The following is a 22,356-nucleotide window of genomic DNA, read 5'->3' as shown; positions in this document are numbered from 1 at the left end:
ATAATTTATATTTTTTAAAAAAAAATCAGTTAAACTTGAATATGTTTATCTTTACAGAGTTTAAATAAAACAAATTGTTTGTGCTGCACAATCATTTGAATGGCCAGAAACAATATGAAACACTGCTTTTAATGGTGACAGGGGAAAAGGCAAGCATTTTCTGCATATTTCCTTTATATTAGTAATGAGATGGGAAATATTAGGTATTCTGTAAATTTTGAAGTGGTCTTGAAGATAATTTGGAAATTGATTCAAAAAAACCCTGCTAGGAATTATTTGCAATTGGGTGGGGGAATCACATCATAGTTCTGATTATTAACATCTAGAATAACCTGGCTTCATTTAAAAACCTATTCAGATAAACATATTTTCTTCTGAAACTCTTCAGAGAAAAAATATTTCTGCCCTGTATGCAGTTGTAGACTATAAATCATGCCTTCTGTTTGAGCTGTCAAGAGTTTCATGTCTTTGCAATTTCTTTTTTCTTTTTTATTTAGTATTTTTCAGAAACATACTCAATTTATTTTACAATCCACATTAAAATAAACATGAAAAAAAGATATATGTATATATCTGTACACACAAATGTATGACAGAACAGAGCTTTGGAGATGGGGAAATATAGGCATGCTGCTGAAGGATTGGTTAATTTTAACCAATAATCATTCCTAAACTACTACTTCATCTGTTATTTTTCTTCAGTGAGTTTTTGCTCATTTCCCATTCCCATTTTTCATCTCCATGTTTTTTTGTCCCCTAAAAAGAAGGTATGAGCACAGTTAAAGATGCAGTTACACAGTGACATGCTATCCACAGGTCTACTTAGCTCATATAGTAATATTGACCAATATGAATTGATTCACCATAGTTTAAAAATTATTAGATCTGAACATTGTGACATGGAAGGTCAAGGTTTATAGTTTATGTTATAATTTATTGAACATTTGACTGTATATGCTTTAGAACAATGTTTCTCAATCTTGGCTTCTTGAAGATGGTTGGGAATTCTGGGAGTTGAAGTCCACTTATCTTTAAATGGCCAAGGTTGAGAAACACTGCTTTAGAAGGATGCAAACCTGCAACAGTTTTTTTTTAAAAAACCTCACAAATATGAAAGTGAAATGATGTTGCAGAATAAGAAGTATGAAAAAAATCCAAAACCTATCAGGAAACTCATATCATATCAAGTTAACCAAAGAAATAAAACAAAATGAAATGAAAGACCAATATTGCACTCTCAACATTTGCCATCACTTACATATAACTTTGAAATACAAAAGTTACATTTAGGATTAGCTCAGTTAATAGACATAGGTTGACTGACCACCCATAAATGTATACTACCATATATTTTTATTAAAGTAATCTAATCTTGATACTGTTATGACTATTATGACAATGGATTCCACAATGAAGTGTTTTGTGTAAAGTTGTACTGGATGTAATAACAGTTTCTCCAATAGCCTTAAGCTCTAGTATGGCAGAAAGAACAATGATAAACGGTTCATTTCAATTAATTCATCATGCTTTCTATTTCTATAATCTGCTAATCATTCTAACTGTTCTATACTTTTAAAATGCTGTGAGTTTTAAAATATGGCATGATGAGAATAGCTTTTGTTCCTGTAAAGAAGCATGCTTTTGTAATAATGCTGTAGACATATTAATCTGACACTTTATACATTGATGGCCAAATTATGCTTCTGTGCTTACTACGTGACCTTGAAAAAAATGAAGTATTATAGTCTTCATGAATAATTCCTTTCAAGAGTATCTTAATGACACATAGATAATATCTTCTAGCAAAATACATTAGCATAGAATATAAAAAAGTTACTTTTTTAAATTAACATACCGTCGGTCTGGTGGGTGTTGAAAATGGGCTATTTCTTCCTGACAATCTTGCAGCATAGGCTGCAGTTCTTCTTGGGGAGAAGGAGTTAGTGTAGCAGTGGACTGGTGGCTATAGGATACTGCTGCTGGAGATGAAGCTGCTCCTCGAATTGGTGGTGTAGGACCTCGTTCGTCATCTTCTTCTACCTCATCCTGCCGTATATACATTCTTGTTGGTGGTAGCGGGCAAGGAATTTCATGATCATAGCTATGAAACAATGTAACAATATAAAAATACAATGGATCAGATATGCAGTATTTCTCTTCAGTTATTACTTCTTAATCTTTTCCTTTGGAACCATAAGATGATTATTTCTATATTTTATTTAATCAATAAAGTGAATTAAAATGACTGACAAATCCATTTTTATTGTACCTTTCATTCATAGAGAGGTTGTAATCTTCACTATTATTATGGGGAGGTGGATGTACAGGAGGTGGTGGAAGTACTTCTGTCCAATTCATTCCAGCCTGTTTAGAAGTCTTTGGGGTTTTAGAACCCTTTTTATGCCCTTGACTCCCTGTGAAGAAATGTACCACAGTAAATCTTTTCAGAGTTGACATTTTTGTCCACCTATCAAGTCCTTTCCATGGACCTGGCATAGGCAAATGTGGATGTTTGATGATAAAAGTATCATTGTAAGATGTAAGCCAGAGGAGTCAAACTCAATTTCGTTGAGGGTTACCTCAGGGTTGTGTTTGACCTGGGGGGGCATGGCCAGTTTGATATCACTTTTGTCGGGGCACTCTGCCAGTGAAAATAGACTCCCAAGCTCTGTTTATGACTGCAATGGCTTCTTGCAACCCTCTGCCAGCGAAAACAGAGCTTGGAGGGCCATGATGGCCTCCTGCAACCCTCTGCCAGTGAAAAAGGAGCTTAGGAGGGCTGCGTATGGTCCTCTGGAGCTCCATTTTCACTGGCAGAGGCACCATAGCTGGTCTTTTGCTGTTTCCAGGACGGTCCTGCAGACCAGATCTAAGTACCTCTGGTCCAATGGCCTTGAGTTTAACATCCCTGATTTAAGCTGTTCTGAGCAAAGCTGCCTTTTGTAATTGAGTGATGGTGATTTTTGTCAATGTCAATGGTATTGTTTATTATTATAAACATCATTATATTATTACAAAAACATCAATTATTTTTCTTTTTTTTAAAAAAAAGTTACCAGTGTAATCCAGCCCTAGGATTCTCCCATCAAAGTATTACTTGGCTCCAATCCCTTGGGGATCAAGTTCATTTTACCTATGACTAAATGCTGCCATGAGCCATGCCACCTAAATTATATGCTACTTAATACTTAAACACAGTATAATAAGAGATTTAACCATTTTGTTAAACATTTATTGGCTAAGTGTTTCCATGAGAAGAAAAAAATCCAGTATTTTAGACAAAGTTTATAATAATTTCTGATAAATTCAATTAGCACCTTACAAAAACTTCATACATATGATACATGTGTTAAAACAGCTTTTTAACCATAGTCTTTTTACATAACATTATAAACATATTATAGACTTAATGTTTTAAAATGCATTTTAATGAAATACGACTTACATATTGAACACACAATAACAGATTTTACTAGCTTGAATAAATGGCTAAGAAATGTAAGTAGACTTTCTAAGCAATATAATTAAAGCAATTTCCTAGAGATATTAACTGCATTATATATTATATAAACCAAATATAGTTAGATACATTACCTGAACCAATTTAATATATAGTGTGACAACAGATAGGACCTGCTAAAGTTTCAATGTTGCATTAAGACATTAATTGCAAGTAATTTGTTCATGAAATATTCTGGGCACAAAATTACTAAAAGCATTCTCAAATACAGCTGTATGAAAAGTTATTAAAATAAAGAATATAAAATAAAAGCCCTAACACAGCTACTAGGTATCTCACAATAAATATAGCAAAAGAAAGTACCGATATAAAAAATTTGGTTACAGTTATGGCTTATAGAATAATATAACATTCCATAACAATTTTTTAAATCATTCAAGCTTCTTCTTTTTTTTTAAAGACCAATTGTTTGGGTATTGATGAATTTGGAGTAGGAGTTTGACATGAGTTATAATGAAAACTGACATTTGACAGATGCATTGTTAACATATATTTCTAAAGTTGCTTGAATTATGAAGAATTAATGACTGTTGGAAATGTGAACAAGAAGAGACATTTTATTGTGCTGGGTAGAGGTGTAAAAAAATCCATAAAATTTTGGATTCAAATACATACATTAATTCCGAATATTTCAAAGATTACTATACAACCTAAATTACAGGCTTTTCTTTAGGCCCTGTAATGGTATGTGGGAAAGACCTTGACAGACAAGGTGAAAAAATGCTGCCCTGGGAATGGCCAGATTAGAGAAGGCATAATCAGTAGTTGGATAGTGGGCAGAACAAGAAGCTCAGAAGGGACAGTCTCTGGTGTATCAAGCTGTAAGGGAGACTGGATATTTGTACTTTCAGACTTGTAGCATTCTGTTGTTATGTAGCTGTCAAGCCCCGAACGCCTTGCCATACCTGGGGTGGAAAGGGGAAAAGCAAAGCCCAATTGATTGGAGGTTGGAGGCCAGACGGAGAATGGAAGCACAGACACTGGATAGTGGACTGCTAATGAGAAATGGAATGCTGATGTCAGATGCTTGTGGGTGGGAAGGGGCGTGGTCTTCTTATATATAGAACGCTGGGAGGCAGTAACTGCCAGTGCTGACTTTGCAACTGTCAAATGCAACTGTCAAATACTCATTTGTTCCAGGCTTCAGGTTTGAATAAAATGTTACCAATTATTTCCAGAGCGTGTTCATTTTCTGAGTTCATAAGGCCTGGGGATTGGACACTTGAGAGTAGCCTTACAATTATATTTGGTAATATTTCCTGTCTGGTCTATCCAGTAAGATTGACATCAATCTTACAAGTCTGAGTACAAATCCTCCATTGTTTCCTTTACAGTTGGAATCAGGAACTGATTGTTAAAAAGTGAAAAAGTACCAATAAAGGAAAATATTTGTAGCTCAGGATTGAAATGAGGGACCTTGGTGTTCTCTAAACTTGGTTGTTTTCTTGCAGATGTTTCATTGTTGATGGAAGTGGTGTTTGGTAGTTCCTTGACTGGGGTATTGTCAACCAAGCTAACAGTAAGCATGTTGAGCAGCCCAAATAAAGAACCTCTAAGACCACACCCAGCAACACTGACAGGGCAAGCCATTAGAATATAAAAGGAAAGCAACTGCCACTTCTTATTAGTACTGGGGATATTACCTAATCTGGATAATGAAACATCTGCTGGAAAACAACCAAGCTCAGAGAGCACCAAGGACCCACAGTTAGAAAGAACTCATAGAACTTGTTGTAGAATTGTTAATATGTATACAAAATTCAACAACATTATTATATGCAGACAGATGGAAAGATTGAACATCCTACAATGGAGGAATTGACGATGAAGATGATGGAAATTACTGAAATGGTGAAATTGACATCTCATTATCAGAGAAAAGATACTAATTTATTACTGACTGGAAACCTCTTATAGATTTTTTGTATGAAACAGAAAAAGATGAACTTATGATATATGGATTTGATGATTAGAAAGAAAAAATATATATGGCTCATGCTGAGCCACAGAGTAAAAGTAAATTTATACTTAGAATTGCTGTAAAAAAAGCAGAAGCCACTTCTTTATATTTTCTTTCTTTTGTTCTGTACTTTTGGCTTTGTTATTTTTAGTTTCTTGTCTTTATTCTAAATATTTTTTCGGTTGGTTTTTAGCTTTCACTTTATTAAATTTTTAATAAAGTCATGAAAAAATGTGACTGTTTAAATCATTTTATAAAGATTATTTGATGTTTTCCTTGTCTTTTCAACTCAAAGGACTTAAAATGAGGATAATAAGAGAGTGATTGATTTTAGGCTTAGCTAAAAGAAATTTAATAAAAAAGGAAATCAGAAGGGGGAATAGCAATCAATTATCTTAATCCATAAAGTATTTTGCAATGTTTTCATTGCAAAAATAAATACATAAATAAGTACATGAGGCATAGCGCATTGAATTATTGCGTTGAAAAGTCCCAACATCTAAAAGTCGCTGGATTCTGAGCAACATGCTTGTTTGGAAAAGAAATGCGCACACATTGTGTATATTTTTAATAATATTCACACTCTGCCTTGTCTAAATTGCATGATGTGAAGCTGGCAGTTAGATTACCAAAGCAAGTGTCTAATCCAATTAATGCAACAAACATTCACAAGACTTTTCTTACTGTAGGATGCACTGTAGCGCTATTGTAGAAAAAAGATTAAGAATGGTTTACTCTATTGTGCTTTCTTTTGAATACTTGTGCATGGTATAAATGGACAGGGGAAATGCGCACACATGCGCAAGACTTTTCTTACTGTAGGATGCACTGTAGCGCTATTGTAGAAAAAAAGATTAAGAATGGTTTACTCTATTGTGCTTTCTTTTCAATACTTGTGCATGGTATAATTGGACAGGGGAAACCTTTACCTTACCTTTAAACAACCATTACAGTACCTTTCCGTTTTGCCATCCTATTACTGTTTCTTGTGCCTGTCTTTATATGCTAAGGTTTCATTAGACTTCAGTGAAGCGCATTAGACTTCAGTAAAGAGTGTTGCTGTGGTTGCCTCTACAAAGTAGGTTTTACAGCATTTCCTGTGTTTTATTTTTTTGTTTGAGTTACGCATCAAAATAGAAAATGTTTATTTAGTGTACTTTATTTTTTTCTTTCTTCATTTTTTACTGGCTTTTATTTTGCACTACCTATTTTTCTTTTTAATTTGCATTTAAAATACTATAAAATTATTATTAAAAAATAAAAATAGCAAACTGGGAATACTTATAGAACTATATAATTAGTTGTCATCATATTACCGTGAAGAAAGATGGTTTAGTTTATTGGTTAAGGTTCTGTGCCAGAAACCAGGAAATTGTAATTTGGGCCAGTCAGTGATTTGCAAGCCTAGAATGAGGCTATCTTGCTTCATTTCACTTCTGAAATTTTGCTAAGAAGTTTGAAAAGACAAGTCAACACTGATTCAAATATGCTCTTCATATCTATATTATCTAAGCTAGTTGGGTGACCTTGGGCCACTCACTCTCTCTTAGCTAAACCTACATTACAGGGTTGTTGTTGTGGGGAAAATAGGAGGATATGTGTTGGATATGTTTGCTGCCTTGAGTTATTTGTAAAAATTAATAAAGGCAGTATACAAATAAATATATAAATATAAATAATACAGTACAGAGAAGGTCTCCAAATATGTCAACCATATTATAAGGCATCACAGAATATTCATTTTACAAAATGCACTGCACATTTAAATACTTACCTGATGTACTGCTTCCTCTGTCTGAACTGTTGTAGGATCCTCCTGTATTCTGATCATAGGTCTGATTATATGGAATAGTTGTAACATTATCATTTACACGGTAATCTGTAATTTAATAAAATAACACTGTATTTCTTTCAAATAGCTGTTCATACATCTACTATCAAACTAAGAAAAATTAAAGTTAATGTCTATATTCTTCAAAAAATATTGGATAAAATGAGATTGTTAAAATTTAACTAAAAGCAACATGAATATTTAACTGTCTTATTTATTAGAATACATTGAGTTTTTTGGAGAATGTTGGACTAATTACTAGGCTGACAAATGTCAAATGAATAGGTTTTATATCTAGAAAGTGATTTCTTCATCCAGATTGATGCTTTTGATGCTTTTATAAGCAGTAATCGGTTTGGAAATGGTTTAAATCACTATGAATGCAGTAGTATACAAATTATCCTTTTTGTTTAAAGAGTTTCGAAATGTATTAAAATCTCTAAGGTTTAAAACACAAGGTAAGAAAATACTACAAACTATTTACCTTTGTTTAATTTGTTTTGTTCCATTATGTTGTATTGAATTGGTGCAACTTCTTGTTTCTGTTGTGGAGATGGTTTCCAATGCTTTTCATTTGAATCGCCACTATTACTGTTTACATTATTGCTTATGTTTGACTGGATAAGTTGAGTAGTGGCATATGGAGTAGGTTGTCCTGGTTGGTTGACAAATCTTCCATCTTTCAGATTTGGGCTATTGAACGTTTTCATTTCATTGATTTTGTTGCTCAGGTCCACATCACCATAAACTGTTGATTCAGGCAACATCAAGTTTGTTTGCTTATTCTCCAGCTGATTGTTGTAATTTGCTATACAGTCAGCTATCCATATTAGGAATTAAAAAAAATCCAAAAATATATTCAGTTACAATACGCATTTTAACATGTAAGCATGATTTTGGTATGTAAAGCAAAATTAATTTCTAACAACATAGTTACACTGAATAAGTGGAAATTAATATCTAAGCTATCATAAGGAGATGCTTCTGTTCCATGGCTCCAAAACTATAAAAGTAATGGTTCCCCTCGCACATATGTGTAGTCATTCCTGACTCTAGAGAGCAGTGATCATCTCCGTTACAAAGCCAAAGAGCCAGCGCTGTCCAAAGACGTCTCTGTGGTCATGTGGCCAGCATGACTAAACGCCAAAGGCACACGGAACGCTGTTATCTTCCCACCAAAGGCGGACTCTATTTTCCAAAACTGTATGTACCTCTTAATGAAAGCTCCTCCAGATCCTTTTTATTTTATTTCAACTACTCCTTTCAGAAACATAATCTTTCTTTATTCCTTGATTAATCACAACATACAATTTTTATAGTTGTCCATCTTACCCTAGTGATGCTAAGCGGCATACAAAAAATTAAAACCAAAGGAACAAACATGCTTTATAAACAATATCCAAAAAGTCAATATACTAAATGTCTAAGATTGAAAAAAAAAGTTAGTTTTAATAAAATAAGATGAACAATAAACCAAGAACTAAAAATCAATAACAAGGCTTGTTCAAGCTTTTAGCCCAATCAGTGGTGGGGTTTGCCACTACTTTGGGAGAACCGGTTGTTAATTTTCTGAGCAGTTTGGTGAATTGGTTGTTTGAAGAAATCATTAGGGCAGAGATCCGGTTGTTAAATTATTTGAATCTCACCACTGGCCCAAATGCCTGTGGCACATCCAGGTCTTAAATCCCTTGAGATGGAGCAACAGATTAGGTCAACTGCATCTCCAGGAGAATGCTGTTCCATAGAACAGACACAGTGACAGAGGAGACACATGATAGCAATATCTTCCTTCCCCAAGATTCTTGATAGCAGCATTGACTCTTTGGCATTAAATTTGGACCTTCATCTTGTTTCTGAATGAGAAATATCTGTATCCTAAAAAAGAGCTATAGCACATCATTGTGTTTTGAAGATTTGTAAATGCCTTAAAATTCTATATTTATTCTATATTTAGAATAAAATACCTTATTATGCATTTCAAATCTATTTACTACATGTGGCTCCCTATAAATGGCAATAGGTATATTGATATAAGGATGTGACTGAACAATATAGGTGCAGGAAAGCTTGAACTGTTATAATAATGATGATGATGATAAATAATAATACCTGGTCGAGAATAAGTAGTAAGGTTGCTGTCACTGTTTCCATTTCCTGATGTACAACAGTTAATAGAACAATCATTATGATTATTCCCAGTATTAGGCCATGTATCTGCAAGCCAGGGCTGAGTAGTAGGTTCATTGATGTTTAAAAGACCTGGCCTTAAAAAGAAAAAATTAAAAGATCACATTGATTATCCTTAGGAGCCCCCTCCCCCCCTTCATGATTATTCTAGAAATCAGATTGCAGTAAAGTAGTTCATGGGCTTGCTATGAGAGATGTCTTGTTTCTTGTTATCTATTTTGAAAATCATTTCTGAGTTCCTTCACTACATATTTCAAAAAATGCTCACTATATATTTCTGATAAATGCTGTATAAATATGAACCTATAAAGACATTCAGCAAGTAGTAATTCTATAGCCAAGATGAACAAATATTATTTTCTAGACTTTTTGTAATGAATTTTCCAATATTTATATTAATTTATTCTTTTCTATTTTATTTGAAACTCAAAGTGGGACATAACCTCTCTCAAGGCTACTGATATGAAGAATATGAAGAATTGCAACTAAAATTATGCTGCAGATAATTTTATAATAGGTATTATGACTTCACAGATTAGTAACTGCCAATTCCTAGGTTGTTTATATGACATTTATATGTCAAAATCTAGCAAGTGTTCCACTTTTGTCAATGATTATTGTGCAAAGTGAAAATTTAAAAAAATGAAATAGTTACAAGTGATCATATTGCTTATAAAGTAAGGCTGCATATTCAGTCAGAGAAACATCAGTGTCATTTAAGATTATGAAATTGTCTCAAAATTATAAGTCATAAGAAATGTAGCTACTTTAATATAACAAGCAGTTTGGAAAGGTGTCCTGTATCACTTTAAAGAATTTACACATTCCTGACTATGAAGTATATATGCTTCCAAATGTAATCAGAACCTCACACATTCCTAAACAAATGCAAACATGCCATCTTTTTTTAAAAAGCCGGAAATTCTGGCACACTCTTGCCAGCCCTAGCATCGCTGGACCTGCTGCTCTTTTTGCGGCTGTCACTAAGAGAAGGGGCGTGGTAGCTAGAGTTTGCGGGAGCAGCCTGCATGAGACTGTTCCGTGTGGATGGCAGGTGCATGTGTGGTGCGTGGGGCACGTTCCCCCTTAGAAAATGGAGGGGACAGGCTGCACATGCATTTACATATTTTAGGGGAGGGCTTATTTTCAGGGGAGGGCATATTTTAGCACAGGAGCTCAAAAGCCCAATTGGGCTTATTATCCGGGGAGGTCTTATTTTCAGGGAAATAGGGTAATTAATTTATGAATAATTCTTCAGTGAAATGTTAATGGGATTTATTTGTTAAAACACTTATTATCATTGATTAAACACTTTAAGACAAGTGGAATTTCATTCATTTCTCATTTATTCTGTGACCAACAATCATAATATATTTTTTCCTGGTTTAATTAATAGAGACATAGAATGCCTTCCTATAAGAATAGAATTTAAAATTTAAAGCATTTTGATTAAAGTACATTATTAAATGTGTAATATCTCTAAAAATCTCAGTCTCAGGTTTTTTTTTTTGTTACTTCACTTTTTCATAGCAGCAAAATTTACAGTTTGAAGTTAAAGTGCTCCCTCTGCTGTTTAATTTCAGTAATACATGTTTGCCTGTGTGCAAAATTAAATTTGAAATGCTCTAGGTAGTTCTGATGCATTTTATGCTGAAAATTAACATCAAACTTTATTACCTGCCTCCACTGCTTACAGCTTCTCCTCCTCTTTGGTATGTTACTGAAAGATAAAGATAAGATAAAATAAAATATTGTTGTTAATTCTTTGAACAAAATCAACCATGAATCTTGACAGGTAACTTCAGAAAGGCATTTGCTTGCTTAAGCAAATCCTAATCAAAAATATTAAATATTTCTTTGGAGTTTCATATGCAGATTTTCCTATAAGTAAATTGTACTAATGTAGATATGCCCAGCATAGCACTGCTTATCTTAACTTTATCTCATCTCATCTTCAAAGTAAAAATGAAAGATAATTCCAAAGCAGTATTGTTTGATTGACAATAGTACAAGAATGTGTTTTTTTAAATGTGCTGAATGTATAGAGATTAATATTTATAACCGCAATATAATAAATAAAAGTTTTTAAAAATAGCATTACTTTTGAATTACTTATTGTGAAATCTCCTTGTTCCTTACTAGAAAGCCATCAGTTACAGAAATAATTTCATTTTTCACAGATATGTTAGACTGAGTTTAAATACAATGTTAATTTTGAGAATGAATTCCCCAATGGTACTAGTATACTTAAACTAACAGTATTTTAAAAATTTCTCTGCAGAATCAACACATTTAAAAGACTTTTGATATTAATATGTAACTAGATCAATACTAAACATGTTTAAGTTTAATCCAAACCTAAAAGCAAATGAGGAGTAAAAAACATAAAAACATCTTAAAGAATTTTAGGGACAATAACCTTTCATATTTTGCAAGTGATTCATAAAACTATTTTTACATGGAATTGTGTAGATCATTCCTGTGATGTCATAAATCCTTAGAAACAATATTGACATTTGTGTTGAGAATGGCTTTTGAACACCACATGGTTTATTGAGATGTTTTCTGAAAGAAGTATTTATTTATGTTTCTGTTTAACAGGAGCTACTAAAATATGAAGTGGGGAAAATGCTTTGAATCAACATGCAGACATTGTTGCAGTGCACTTAATGCTTCCTTATGCATATTTCCTAAGGCATCTCATCCTAGGTGGCAACCATGCAAGCCCGGGTGGGTGAAGCTTTATAAAGAGCCACTGACAAGTACAGCAAACTGCATCCATGCTGAATCCTGCTTCTGATCCCAACAGCTGCACACTTCTATTTTCTTTGGATATTTATGACTGTTACAGTGACATCTGTAGGAACGGTTCAAAATTGGCAAGGTGGCAGATGGAACATTGCAACCTCTGCAAAAGACATATATCAACTCCCCATCCCCACACTGTTACTAATCTATTTGTCCAATACTCAAGAGTAGTAGACATTTAAGGATATTTAAGGATCACTTTGAAAGATGGATAATAAGCTAGGTTAAAGTTCAGACAGAATTACACATTAAATTAAATATTATTCTTATGTTGTTTCTGCATTAAGGCTTACTGGCATTTTCTAAAGCACAGGACATCTGAATGTGAAACTCTACACTACTTGGAATTAGAGTTTATATTGTAGAGACACAAATTGTGGAGTGTGTATGGCAAGTTGAGAAGTCAAATCTCTGCAGATGTCTATTTTAATAATGATAATGTTTGTCATTAAAATTTATTATTAAAGGATGCTATCTTACTTTATGTAGTTTCTAATGTTCTTCAAGAACTATTTTATGAAAAAAAGAGTTTTAGTGGGCAAATATTAAGACTGAACAGAATTATGAAAACAGAGATGGTATAAATTGTTGTAGATGATCTTCCCAAGTGCGTAGAAAGTTTTAACTCAAATACCAGTGCTAAATCTACAAAACAGATAAAAACAGTTACGGTGATAAAATCTTATCTCCCGTAACATTACTAATTCTTTCTATTTTCAACAGTGTGCCTGGTTATACAAGGAAGATGAAAGGGAGAAAGTGACATACATTATATAGACACATGCCAAACTATCAAGGGAAAAGTGCAAATATATACCTGTTGGTGTGAAGGTAAAAGACGGGACTGAAAAATCAAACATAATAAAAAACTGGTTATTAAGCTGAAGAAAGAAAGGACAGACCACACAACATTAGTATAAATCAAGACAATAACAGAACATAGAGGAAGAGTAAATATATCTAGACAGACAGATACGAATAAAACAGTCCTGTGGTTTTAAATGGTAGCTTGATACAGATAGCATTTTGGAGGAAGAATGACATTCTGGTATAGTGTGCTCTTGAGAGAAATAAAGTGTGGTTTAGCCTTTCAATGACCTTTGGGTGTTTATGTTTTGCTGCAACTTCATAGAAAAAAAATAAAAAAGGAAAGGAAAATGCCCTACAATAAATCTCAAAGTTTATGATCACTTTTAAAGTGTTATCAAAACTTTTAAAAAATACAATCTTTGCTACATTAGGTAGATGTATTATAGTCTTCATTATTTAATAACAAAAGAAGTAACATAAGATTATATAAATCTTAGGCATATGTACTAACATGGTGGGGTTTTGATTAGTACTTTCAAGTGTGTAACTTTTATTAGTTACCTGCTTAGTGTTATATCTTCTTTTGTGTTATTATTACAAGTAACATGTTTAGTTTTTATAAGTTCACCTAATAAATCAGTTACAATTGGCTTAACAATCTAAAATATGAAGCCCAAATATTTAGAATAGATAGTTCAGGAAAAAGACCTTATCTCTTTTGACCTCCATAGATTTTATTAGGGCCAATAGGGGCTAATCAAAATATTTTGTTTGGGAAATATTTTTATAATAAGAAAAATGAAGTTAATGCTCTTAACAATGTTAATGTTCTGAGCAACATAAATTATGTTTAAATTGCCCTAGAGCCATGATGGCGAACCTATGGCACGTGTGCCACAAGTGGCACGCGGAGCCATTTGTCAGGGCACGCTAGGCCCTGCCCTGTCAGTTGGCCAGCGCGCATGCTGAGTTCACCTTTTTAAAAGCCATTTTTCGCCCTCCCCAGGCTCCAGAGGAGGGCAAAAAAAGCATGTAAAAATGGGAGGGGTTTGCGCGTTGTGCGCGCATGCGCACTGGGGGGTTTGCGCATTGCATTATGGGTGTGGCACGCCCGTGCATGATCCCCCTGCACTGCCCCCACTTGTGGCACGCGAGCCAAAAAAGGTTCGCCATCGCTGCCCTAGAGTTTTAGGACCAGTAGACATTCCACAAAAATGATAGAATGACTAAGTAGGGATACTGGCAGCATTTTAGGCCTTTTAAAATATTTTTCTACTGGACTAGCACCTTAAGATGTTTAAGGGTCCCATATCTGTCTCTGTTCCTAACTTCCTGGAGCCCTGGCACTGAAGTAACAGATAAAATATCTTTAGAACTCTAAAAACAATGCTGTAACCTATTCAAGCATTCTTTTTTTTAAAAAAAAGATCTTAGTAATCCTTTTATAATTTTTTTCTGATGCTTTGTCACAAAGTAAAAGCTTTCAGCATCCTTCAAAAGTAGAATAGAGATAAAGTTTTCATACACAAACACTCACACAGACACAGATATATAGATACTCCCGTACACATATAGGAAGGAAAGCAAGCTATCCAAAATAACTGTTTATCCAATCTTTTCATTAATTCAAGCAAAGGACTTGGCAACATTGGCATTATTTTACTCTGAATTAAATGCTCAATATTAAGAAATTAAAAGACCATAGAAGAAAATTGTTTACAACCGAACCACTAACTTATTTATCAAAGTTTACATGAATAAAATTACCTGACTTTTAATGCAATATATATTAACTTTAATCTAAGAATGTGATATATTATTTTATTAATTATATTTCATTGAGGACAATTTTTTTATTTCACCACTAAAATTCTGAAGATATGTAAGAGTACAAACAGTAAAATAACAAAGAATCATAATAACGAACTTCATGCTACAGAATTAGCTCCACTTATAGTCAGCTAATAGTATTAGTGGATAAAATATAGATCTTAATAAAAGATTACATGGGACCATGCAATTAGTAAAGCTTAAAAAAAAAGAATTGTTAAAGTAGTGTGAAGATTATTACTTGATTTTCCTTGCTGAGTAGTAACCAATACACATTACTTTTTATTCCAGCTTCATGAAAGCTGCCTATAGTATTACTAATACCCAATATTGGCACTCTGCTATGTTTACATTCCCGAATATACTCACTTCCTTGATAGTTAAATCTTTTCAATTTTATAATGTAACAAAACAGCAACAACAAAAGTAACCATAAATTCTAGGGATTAGTCAACAATATATTTCTTATATTTTTCTAATGTAAGTTTTATAAATATGCAACTCTGTGACATTTTCTTCATATAATTGAGGGATTACAATATTAATATTGGATGCCAAGCATTAACTATTCCATATAAGTGTAACAGTTTTTTTCCAACAGTTGATTCTACCAAAAGTCAACTTCAGGAAGATTTTTAAGTAGAACCCATTATCAAGTTCATCTCTTTTTGATAAAGAACTCCTTTTATATTTTTGGCTACTTTTGTATCATTACTGTTGTATATGTAGGGTCAATTTGAAAAGTTGACATTTACCACAGTGTAGTAAAACTATTCATTTTCAGCTCTTTCTTTGAGATAAATCCTGCTACTTACTCCACATGTGGCTCTAATTATAACATGGTTATTAAAAAAAAATATAGAACAAAAATTCCCACAGCATTTAAGTCATTTTAGCAGACTTATAGCCTGGGATCTATAAGCACATCTGTCTTTTATTAGATTGTATCTAGTTTTTAATGTTCCTAGCTGTGCCTAGATCTCCAGGTGGTAACAGGGGCAAAAAGTAAGCTTGCATAATTTGTTTAATGTGTCTACTGCAGCTGTGACAGGCTTGATAGTTACCATCATTGTTAAATGAAAAAAGTTGATATTTATACATACAATTAATATAGTGTAACCTATGCGAAGCTGCTATTGTAAAGTACTTGGAGATATAAGTTGATGAAAATTCAGTATAGTTACTAGTATCACTAGTTCCACTGGGATTAATCACATTTTCTCTGAGTGCTGAAGCAGTGGAAAAATGCTGTTCAAATTAATATACTAGTAATATAAATTCTTTTTTAAAAAGATTTTGGGATCCTAGTGTTAATATACATTTTTGTTTTAAAGTAGTTATTAAATATTTCAATGTTCCATTTTAATGCCAATCACAATACTATTTGAGTTTACATAGTACTATCGTCTTTCAACCTCTAATCTTTCCCTCTAGTTATTTCTTTTATTCTATTGTTTGAAAAATATATCCGCTAATATTTCCCCTATTTCTTATTTCTGCCTCTATTCTGGCTTCTAATCAGGTCACCATTACTAATCCTACACTAATTCAAGTGTTAATACACTTGTTTATATTAAGATATAGTCATTTATTATTTAATTATTCAATGTTTCAATACACTAGTAATGTAAATTATTGATAATAATAAATATATCCTTGTCCTATAAAGAAGCCATAATCTAAGAAATTAATAATAATTCAATTCCATTTTTGCCTAAAACAGAAGTTATGACACATTTTAAATACTAAACTCAAGAAAAGTTGTCAATGTTTATTTAAAATTATTTAAATAATTTCTAGATTTTAGGGATGGAGATAAATTGATTATATTTATAAAAGCTGCAGCAAAATACCTTTTCTTATACCGGCATAAGAACTGGCAAGACCATTCCGTTTTTTTCGGTGGCGATATAACCAAATACTGAAAACCATAAGAATAATCCAGCAAGCAGCACCAATTCCAGCAATGAACGCTGGCTGTTTTACAACATCTGAAATCTGCTGAGCTAAACTGACTTGGTCTTCAGGTGACACAGGATTTCCATAGGAATCTGAAAAAAGAAGTTTACAATATTGCAAGTTTGCTTCTAGAAATAAAATAATGTTACTTATAAGAAATGCACAATATTATATTTATTCATTATTCTCTCTTTATGATATATTTAATAAAATGGCAAACAAACTGTTACAATTTAGAAAACTATGATTACATTTGGAGTGCTTTAGCTATTTCTGCCATATTACTTAAACATTTTTGTGTTGATACAAACATTAACATTTTCACTAAAATAAAAAATTGCATAAACATAGAGAAAGATGTATATCACATCAGCCTAACAACAAAAAACATCGTAATACATAAGCAGCTGACAATCTTTTCTATAATTTATTTATGTATGAAATTATGTATGAAATACTGGAGACAAAAACATATGAAGAACGGTTGCAGGAACTGGGTATGTCTAGTTTAATGAAAAGAAGGACTAGAGGAGACATGATAGCACTGTTCCAATATCTCAGGGGTTGCCACAAAGAAGAGGGAGTCAAACTATTTTCCAAGGCACATGGGGGTAGAACAAGAAGCAATGGGTGGAAACTAATCAAGGAGAATGCAACTTAGAACTGAGGAGAAATTTTCTGACAGAACAATTAATCAGTGGAACAGCTTGCCTCCAGAAGTTGTGAATGCCCCATCACTGGAAGTCTTTAAGAAGATGTTGGATAGCCATTTGTCTGGAACGGTATAGGGTTTCCTGCCTAGGCAGGGGGTTGGACTAGAAGACCTCCAAAGTCCCTTCCAACTGTACTATTGTATTATGTATTAAATTTTTTATTTTATATAATGTATATGATATAATTTTGAAACCATGATGATGACTAGGCATTTTATATCATATAGATTGCAAAGCTGCCCAGAGTCACTGAGTGGGCATTCATACAAATGTTCTTAAATAAATAAATCAAATTCTGATGTTGCATAAACTGAAACTTCAAAAAACAGTAATTCTTTCTATGCATTACTATAATATTTGTAATTGTTTGTGTCTTTTATTGTTTTAGAATTTAGAATGTGGTTAATTCAAGCAGTCATATGGGAGCAAGCAATTAAAATAGTTTTTCCCAATTTGGTTCCCTATATATAATATATAGATATATTAGAGCTACAGCTTCTATAATTTCTAACCATTTTTTGTTAGGTATCCCAGCTCAAAGGAAGACACAACTTTAATAAAGCTGTTATTGTGTGGCTAAGTCAAACTGGCATTCTGTGTAAACACATATACACATACTCACATACATCAATGTTTTCTTACAAATATGTATAAATCTTATAATATATGCTTATAATATATAATATATTCATTCAAGAAAAAAAGTAGTTCACCATTATCATACCCTATTATTGTAACCTGATTCATTGACTTATTCACTGAACCATTCATTGTACACATTTATAATAATGGACTATATAATACCTTCCATTTTAAAATTTTACTTTACTTAATATCTTCAAAAATATTTTCAGTGAAATATATTTTTCCTGTTACATCAACACTTACTATTAATTTATTGTAAAGCACAAGTAGTCATATTAAAAAAAAGGAAAATGTTATAAAACAAATAAAATGATATACCAAACCAAACTTCTACATGCACAGTTATTTCAGTAGGTATCTCAAGTATGTCAAAGCACAAAAAATATTTTTCGCTCTAATGGCACATATTAGTGAGCTAATTAACATAGTGATAATGATATTCAGTTTACACTAGATATTTGTATAGTTTCCTATGTTATGAGCACAACATTACAGTTATAGCTTCCTAAGGATACAAAATCACAACTCAAGTTTTGGGTTTTCCTTATAAAATCTTATAATAAATGAAACATTAATCTGCATAATACTTCTACTGAATATTATAATAACATTATGCAGGAAATATGCATCCATCCAAACTTTTCAATGTTTCAATTTAAAGTTTTCAAATTTAGCATTTGAAATAAAAAGTAACTAACTTTAGCCAATGAAAACACACATTCTTTAATTTGTGAATTCATTATAACAAGATGAATTATTTGACTTTTCAAACCTTTTCAGATGAATGACGTGTAAATGTCATGTTTGAACAAAGGCTTGGGCACATTTTTCTTGGGCATTTTAAAACATTGAAACATATATAAATATAAAATATTCAAAATTGCACACAGAGACACATACACACAAACACAGAGAGAGGCAAACTCTAACAGCATTAGTGAGGCTCTAGTCAGTCCACTGTAGGGGTTACAGCTTAACACAAAAGAACATTAGAGAGTTCAGTTATTTGCATTTGCTGGCATATTATCACAAAAGCCATGTTAATTAGTTCACAAAATACACTTCATAATGGGAGCTGTTACGGCAGTAACATTCATTACATTTGGGATGTCTCAGACATGAAGCATACACTTAAAATGTATAATTATTTGAGTGAAGCTTCTAATACATGCACGTAGGTTAATTGTTTTATGACTTCCTTGTACTAGAAAAATGATGTGCCTCAAAGCCTGTCTCCTGAACAGTTCCAGAAGAGCTATAAGGAAATAATTAACAATTAGTTATTTGATGCTTCATCTACTGTTGATTATAGTGCATGTATGTATGTATGTAATTCAGCACTGAACCTACCATGGAAGGGTACCAACTTTTATTTTGGCAAAAACAATAACCTCTTTTATAACAGACTTAAAGAAACATGGCATTCTTATTTCTGGTTTTAAAGGCTATGTTCACCCACTAATGAGAATGCTTTCTGTTTGCCCCTCAGCAACTCTGTAGCATTTAAAGGGCCATTTTAGTTAGAAAATAGGAAAATAACTTCAAAAAAAACAAGGGGGGGAGGAGAACGAAAACTACTCCAAGCATAGAAATCCAAGGCTGAAATAATTCCACATGACATCTCAGGTCTAATCTTCTAACCAAGACAACCAATAAGGATTAAAGGATTGAATGGCAGGGTAGCATTGTGTGAGAAACATTCTCCATTATAGTAACCACCACTAAGAGTGCCAGATCAGCCTAGTGTAGGCTGTTGATGGGAGCTTTATAAGAAAAACTGAAATTGTAACCTGTTTCCTTAGACTGTGTCCTACTTATAGTTCCCATCTGATATGGTACTTTAGGCTTTGGAACCACAGATAAAACCAGAGCATATGCTTGCTGGACTGCCTTATTATTACCACTAGCTACTGGTACAATTCAGGTCAGTGGTGAGATTCAAGTTTTTTTTACTACCGGTTCTGTGGGTGTGGCTTGGTGGGCGTGGCATGGCATGGCTTGGTGGGCATGGCAGGGGAAGGATACTGTAAAATCTCCATTCCAACCCCACTCCAGGGGAAGGATACTGCAAAATTCCCACTTCCTCCTGATCAGCTGGGTCTTGGGAGGCAGAGAATAGATGGGGATGGGGCCAGTCAGAGGTGATATTTATCAGTTCTCCAAACTACTCAAAATTTCCTCTACCAGTTCTCAGAATTGGTCAGAACCTGCTAAATACCACCTCTGGTTAATAGCTATATAACCTATGGATTGAAAAGGATGTATAACACAGTAATAAAACAAAGAAAAACATTCTTTTTCAAAAGCAAGTTATGCTTGTTCCTTATTCTGTACAGACAAAAGAGAACATGCCAATCTTCATTACACTATATAAAAATCTAAATGTTCAACAAAGCATTAAAAATAGCTAACCTAACTGAATAAATTGTGGTTCACTCTTCACTCCAGCTCCAGCTCCTGTACTTGCTGCTACTTCAACACTATATTTAATACCAGGAACTAGAGATGGAATTATTAGAGAAAATGTAGAGCCATCCACTGTCTTATTTATATGGTATCGACTTTCATTTCCAAGGCACCAAACCTAGAAGGAATAAAAAAAAGAATATTTTTATTCATGGAACAAAATGCACCAAATGGTATTTTCTGCTTTACATATAAAGATGAATTTAGCTATGTTAATACACATTTGTAAAGGCTGCTAACAAATGGATAAAAATAGCACTAAATAAGTCAATAGGATAACTGATTTATTTTTAAAAGTGCATGATTTCTCTAGTGTAGGTATTTATTGGAGCAAATGTCAGTAGTCCAGAAATCTAGAACTCCTTGATATTAGAATATTGGATCTTTACGACCTCATATTTACAGAGGAATTATATCTGTAAAAATTGAAACAAACTGCAAAACGAACATGTTATCAAAATATGTGTTATTCACATTAGTAAGTTATAATCTCTTTTTAGAAATTATTTACAAAAGGATCGCCATAAAAATATAATAAATTGAATGGATAATTTAAAAACCAGCTGTCTATTAAATTCAAATTTATGCAGTTGCTAAACTGATATCATGTATCAGTCTTTTGCATAACTGCAAGTAATGTAAATTTAGTCAATTGTTCAGCCTGTTTCAGAGACAACACATTTTTATGCTATTTGGAAATGAAGTTTGAAGTAAAATTTTGTTCATTGCATCTGAAGAAGATCTAACAGTATATATTGTATACACATACTATTGAATTATTTTTGTTAGACTAGAATATTAAGACATCTCCACCATTTCAATGGAACACAATAAACAATACTAAGACTTGTTAATAACGATCTACTAATACAAATAGGAGTAGTGTAAAAATTAAGTGTTTTGGGTGGAACTAAACTCCTGGTAACTTTTTGATTGATTTTTTAATACATAAGTAGTTTTCCACTGTCTTCTAAAGGGATGATTTCCCTTAACTTCCCAAATTAACTTATTGCCCTGAGATTTTCTGGTATTCTTCCATTTAAATACTAACAGGACTACAACTCTTTTTGTCTAAGGGTTGTTGGTATTTTTTTTTTTTTTTTGCATATGGCACGTATTAGCCAGGGATTGCCGAGATGGCTGGCTGCCTCTGTGAAAGGATTTTTTCCAGGCAGTGTTATCTTTACCCAAGGGATGCCTGAATGCCGGTAGGTAGGCATTCAGGAGAGGCTCCTTTCTTGTACCTTTGCGGTTTTTTCGCTCCCATGAATTGAGTCACTGACTTCAGTGGTGTGCAGGCCCAGTATCTTACTACGGCCCACATACTTTGTCTAAGTACTGTCAGTTCATAAATAATGCACAAGTGTCCTCAACTTTGTAAATTTTTTTGGCAACAACAAAGTATTTTTTTATTATTTAACGCTGGGATGTTTTGCCGTCTTATAGTCTACCCTATAGCCACAATTAATGCTGCCTACATATTAATCATTTAAATACTAAGGCTGAGCCTCCTTCTGAACTTAGAAAAACTTAGCCAAAGCAGGATATATTCAGCAAGGTAGACATCCTGGAATGTTAATTCTGTAGGATCACTAATATTTTAAAAGCTGGAGAAATGTCAAACAAA

General features: G+C 33.0%; 1 protein-coding gene across 1 annotated transcript in view; it reads right to left on the bottom strand.

The window, feature by feature from the left end:
- Positions 1-22,356, bottom strand: part of ROBO1 (roundabout guidance receptor 1) — a 464,376-nt gene that overhangs the window by 22,775 nt on the left and 419,245 nt on the right. Inside the window, exons 18-26 of the mRNA XM_081951684.1 lie at positions 20,676-20,847; positions 16,800-16,997; positions 13,124-13,150; positions 11,176-11,218; positions 9,421-9,575; positions 7,796-8,131; positions 7,255-7,359; positions 2,270-2,414; positions 1,856-2,101 (exon numbers count right to left, since the gene is read on the bottom strand). Coding sequence (XP_081807810.1) covers positions 1,856-2,101; positions 2,270-2,414; positions 7,255-7,359; positions 7,796-8,131; positions 9,421-9,575; positions 11,176-11,218; positions 13,124-13,150; positions 16,800-16,997; positions 20,676-20,847 — 1,427 coding nt within the window. The remainder of the gene's footprint in view (positions 1-1,855; positions 2,102-2,269; positions 2,415-7,254; positions 7,360-7,795; positions 8,132-9,420; positions 9,576-11,175; positions 11,219-13,123; positions 13,151-16,799; positions 16,998-20,675; positions 20,848-22,356) is intronic.

The sequence above is a fragment of the Natrix helvetica genome (assembly GCF_964273705.1).
Source record: "Natrix helvetica genome assembly, chromosome: 4".
Taxonomy (NCBI): Eukaryota; Metazoa; Chordata; class Lepidosauria; order Squamata; family Natricidae; genus Natrix; species Natrix helvetica.
This window is presented reverse-complemented; position numbering and strand designations above follow the sequence as displayed.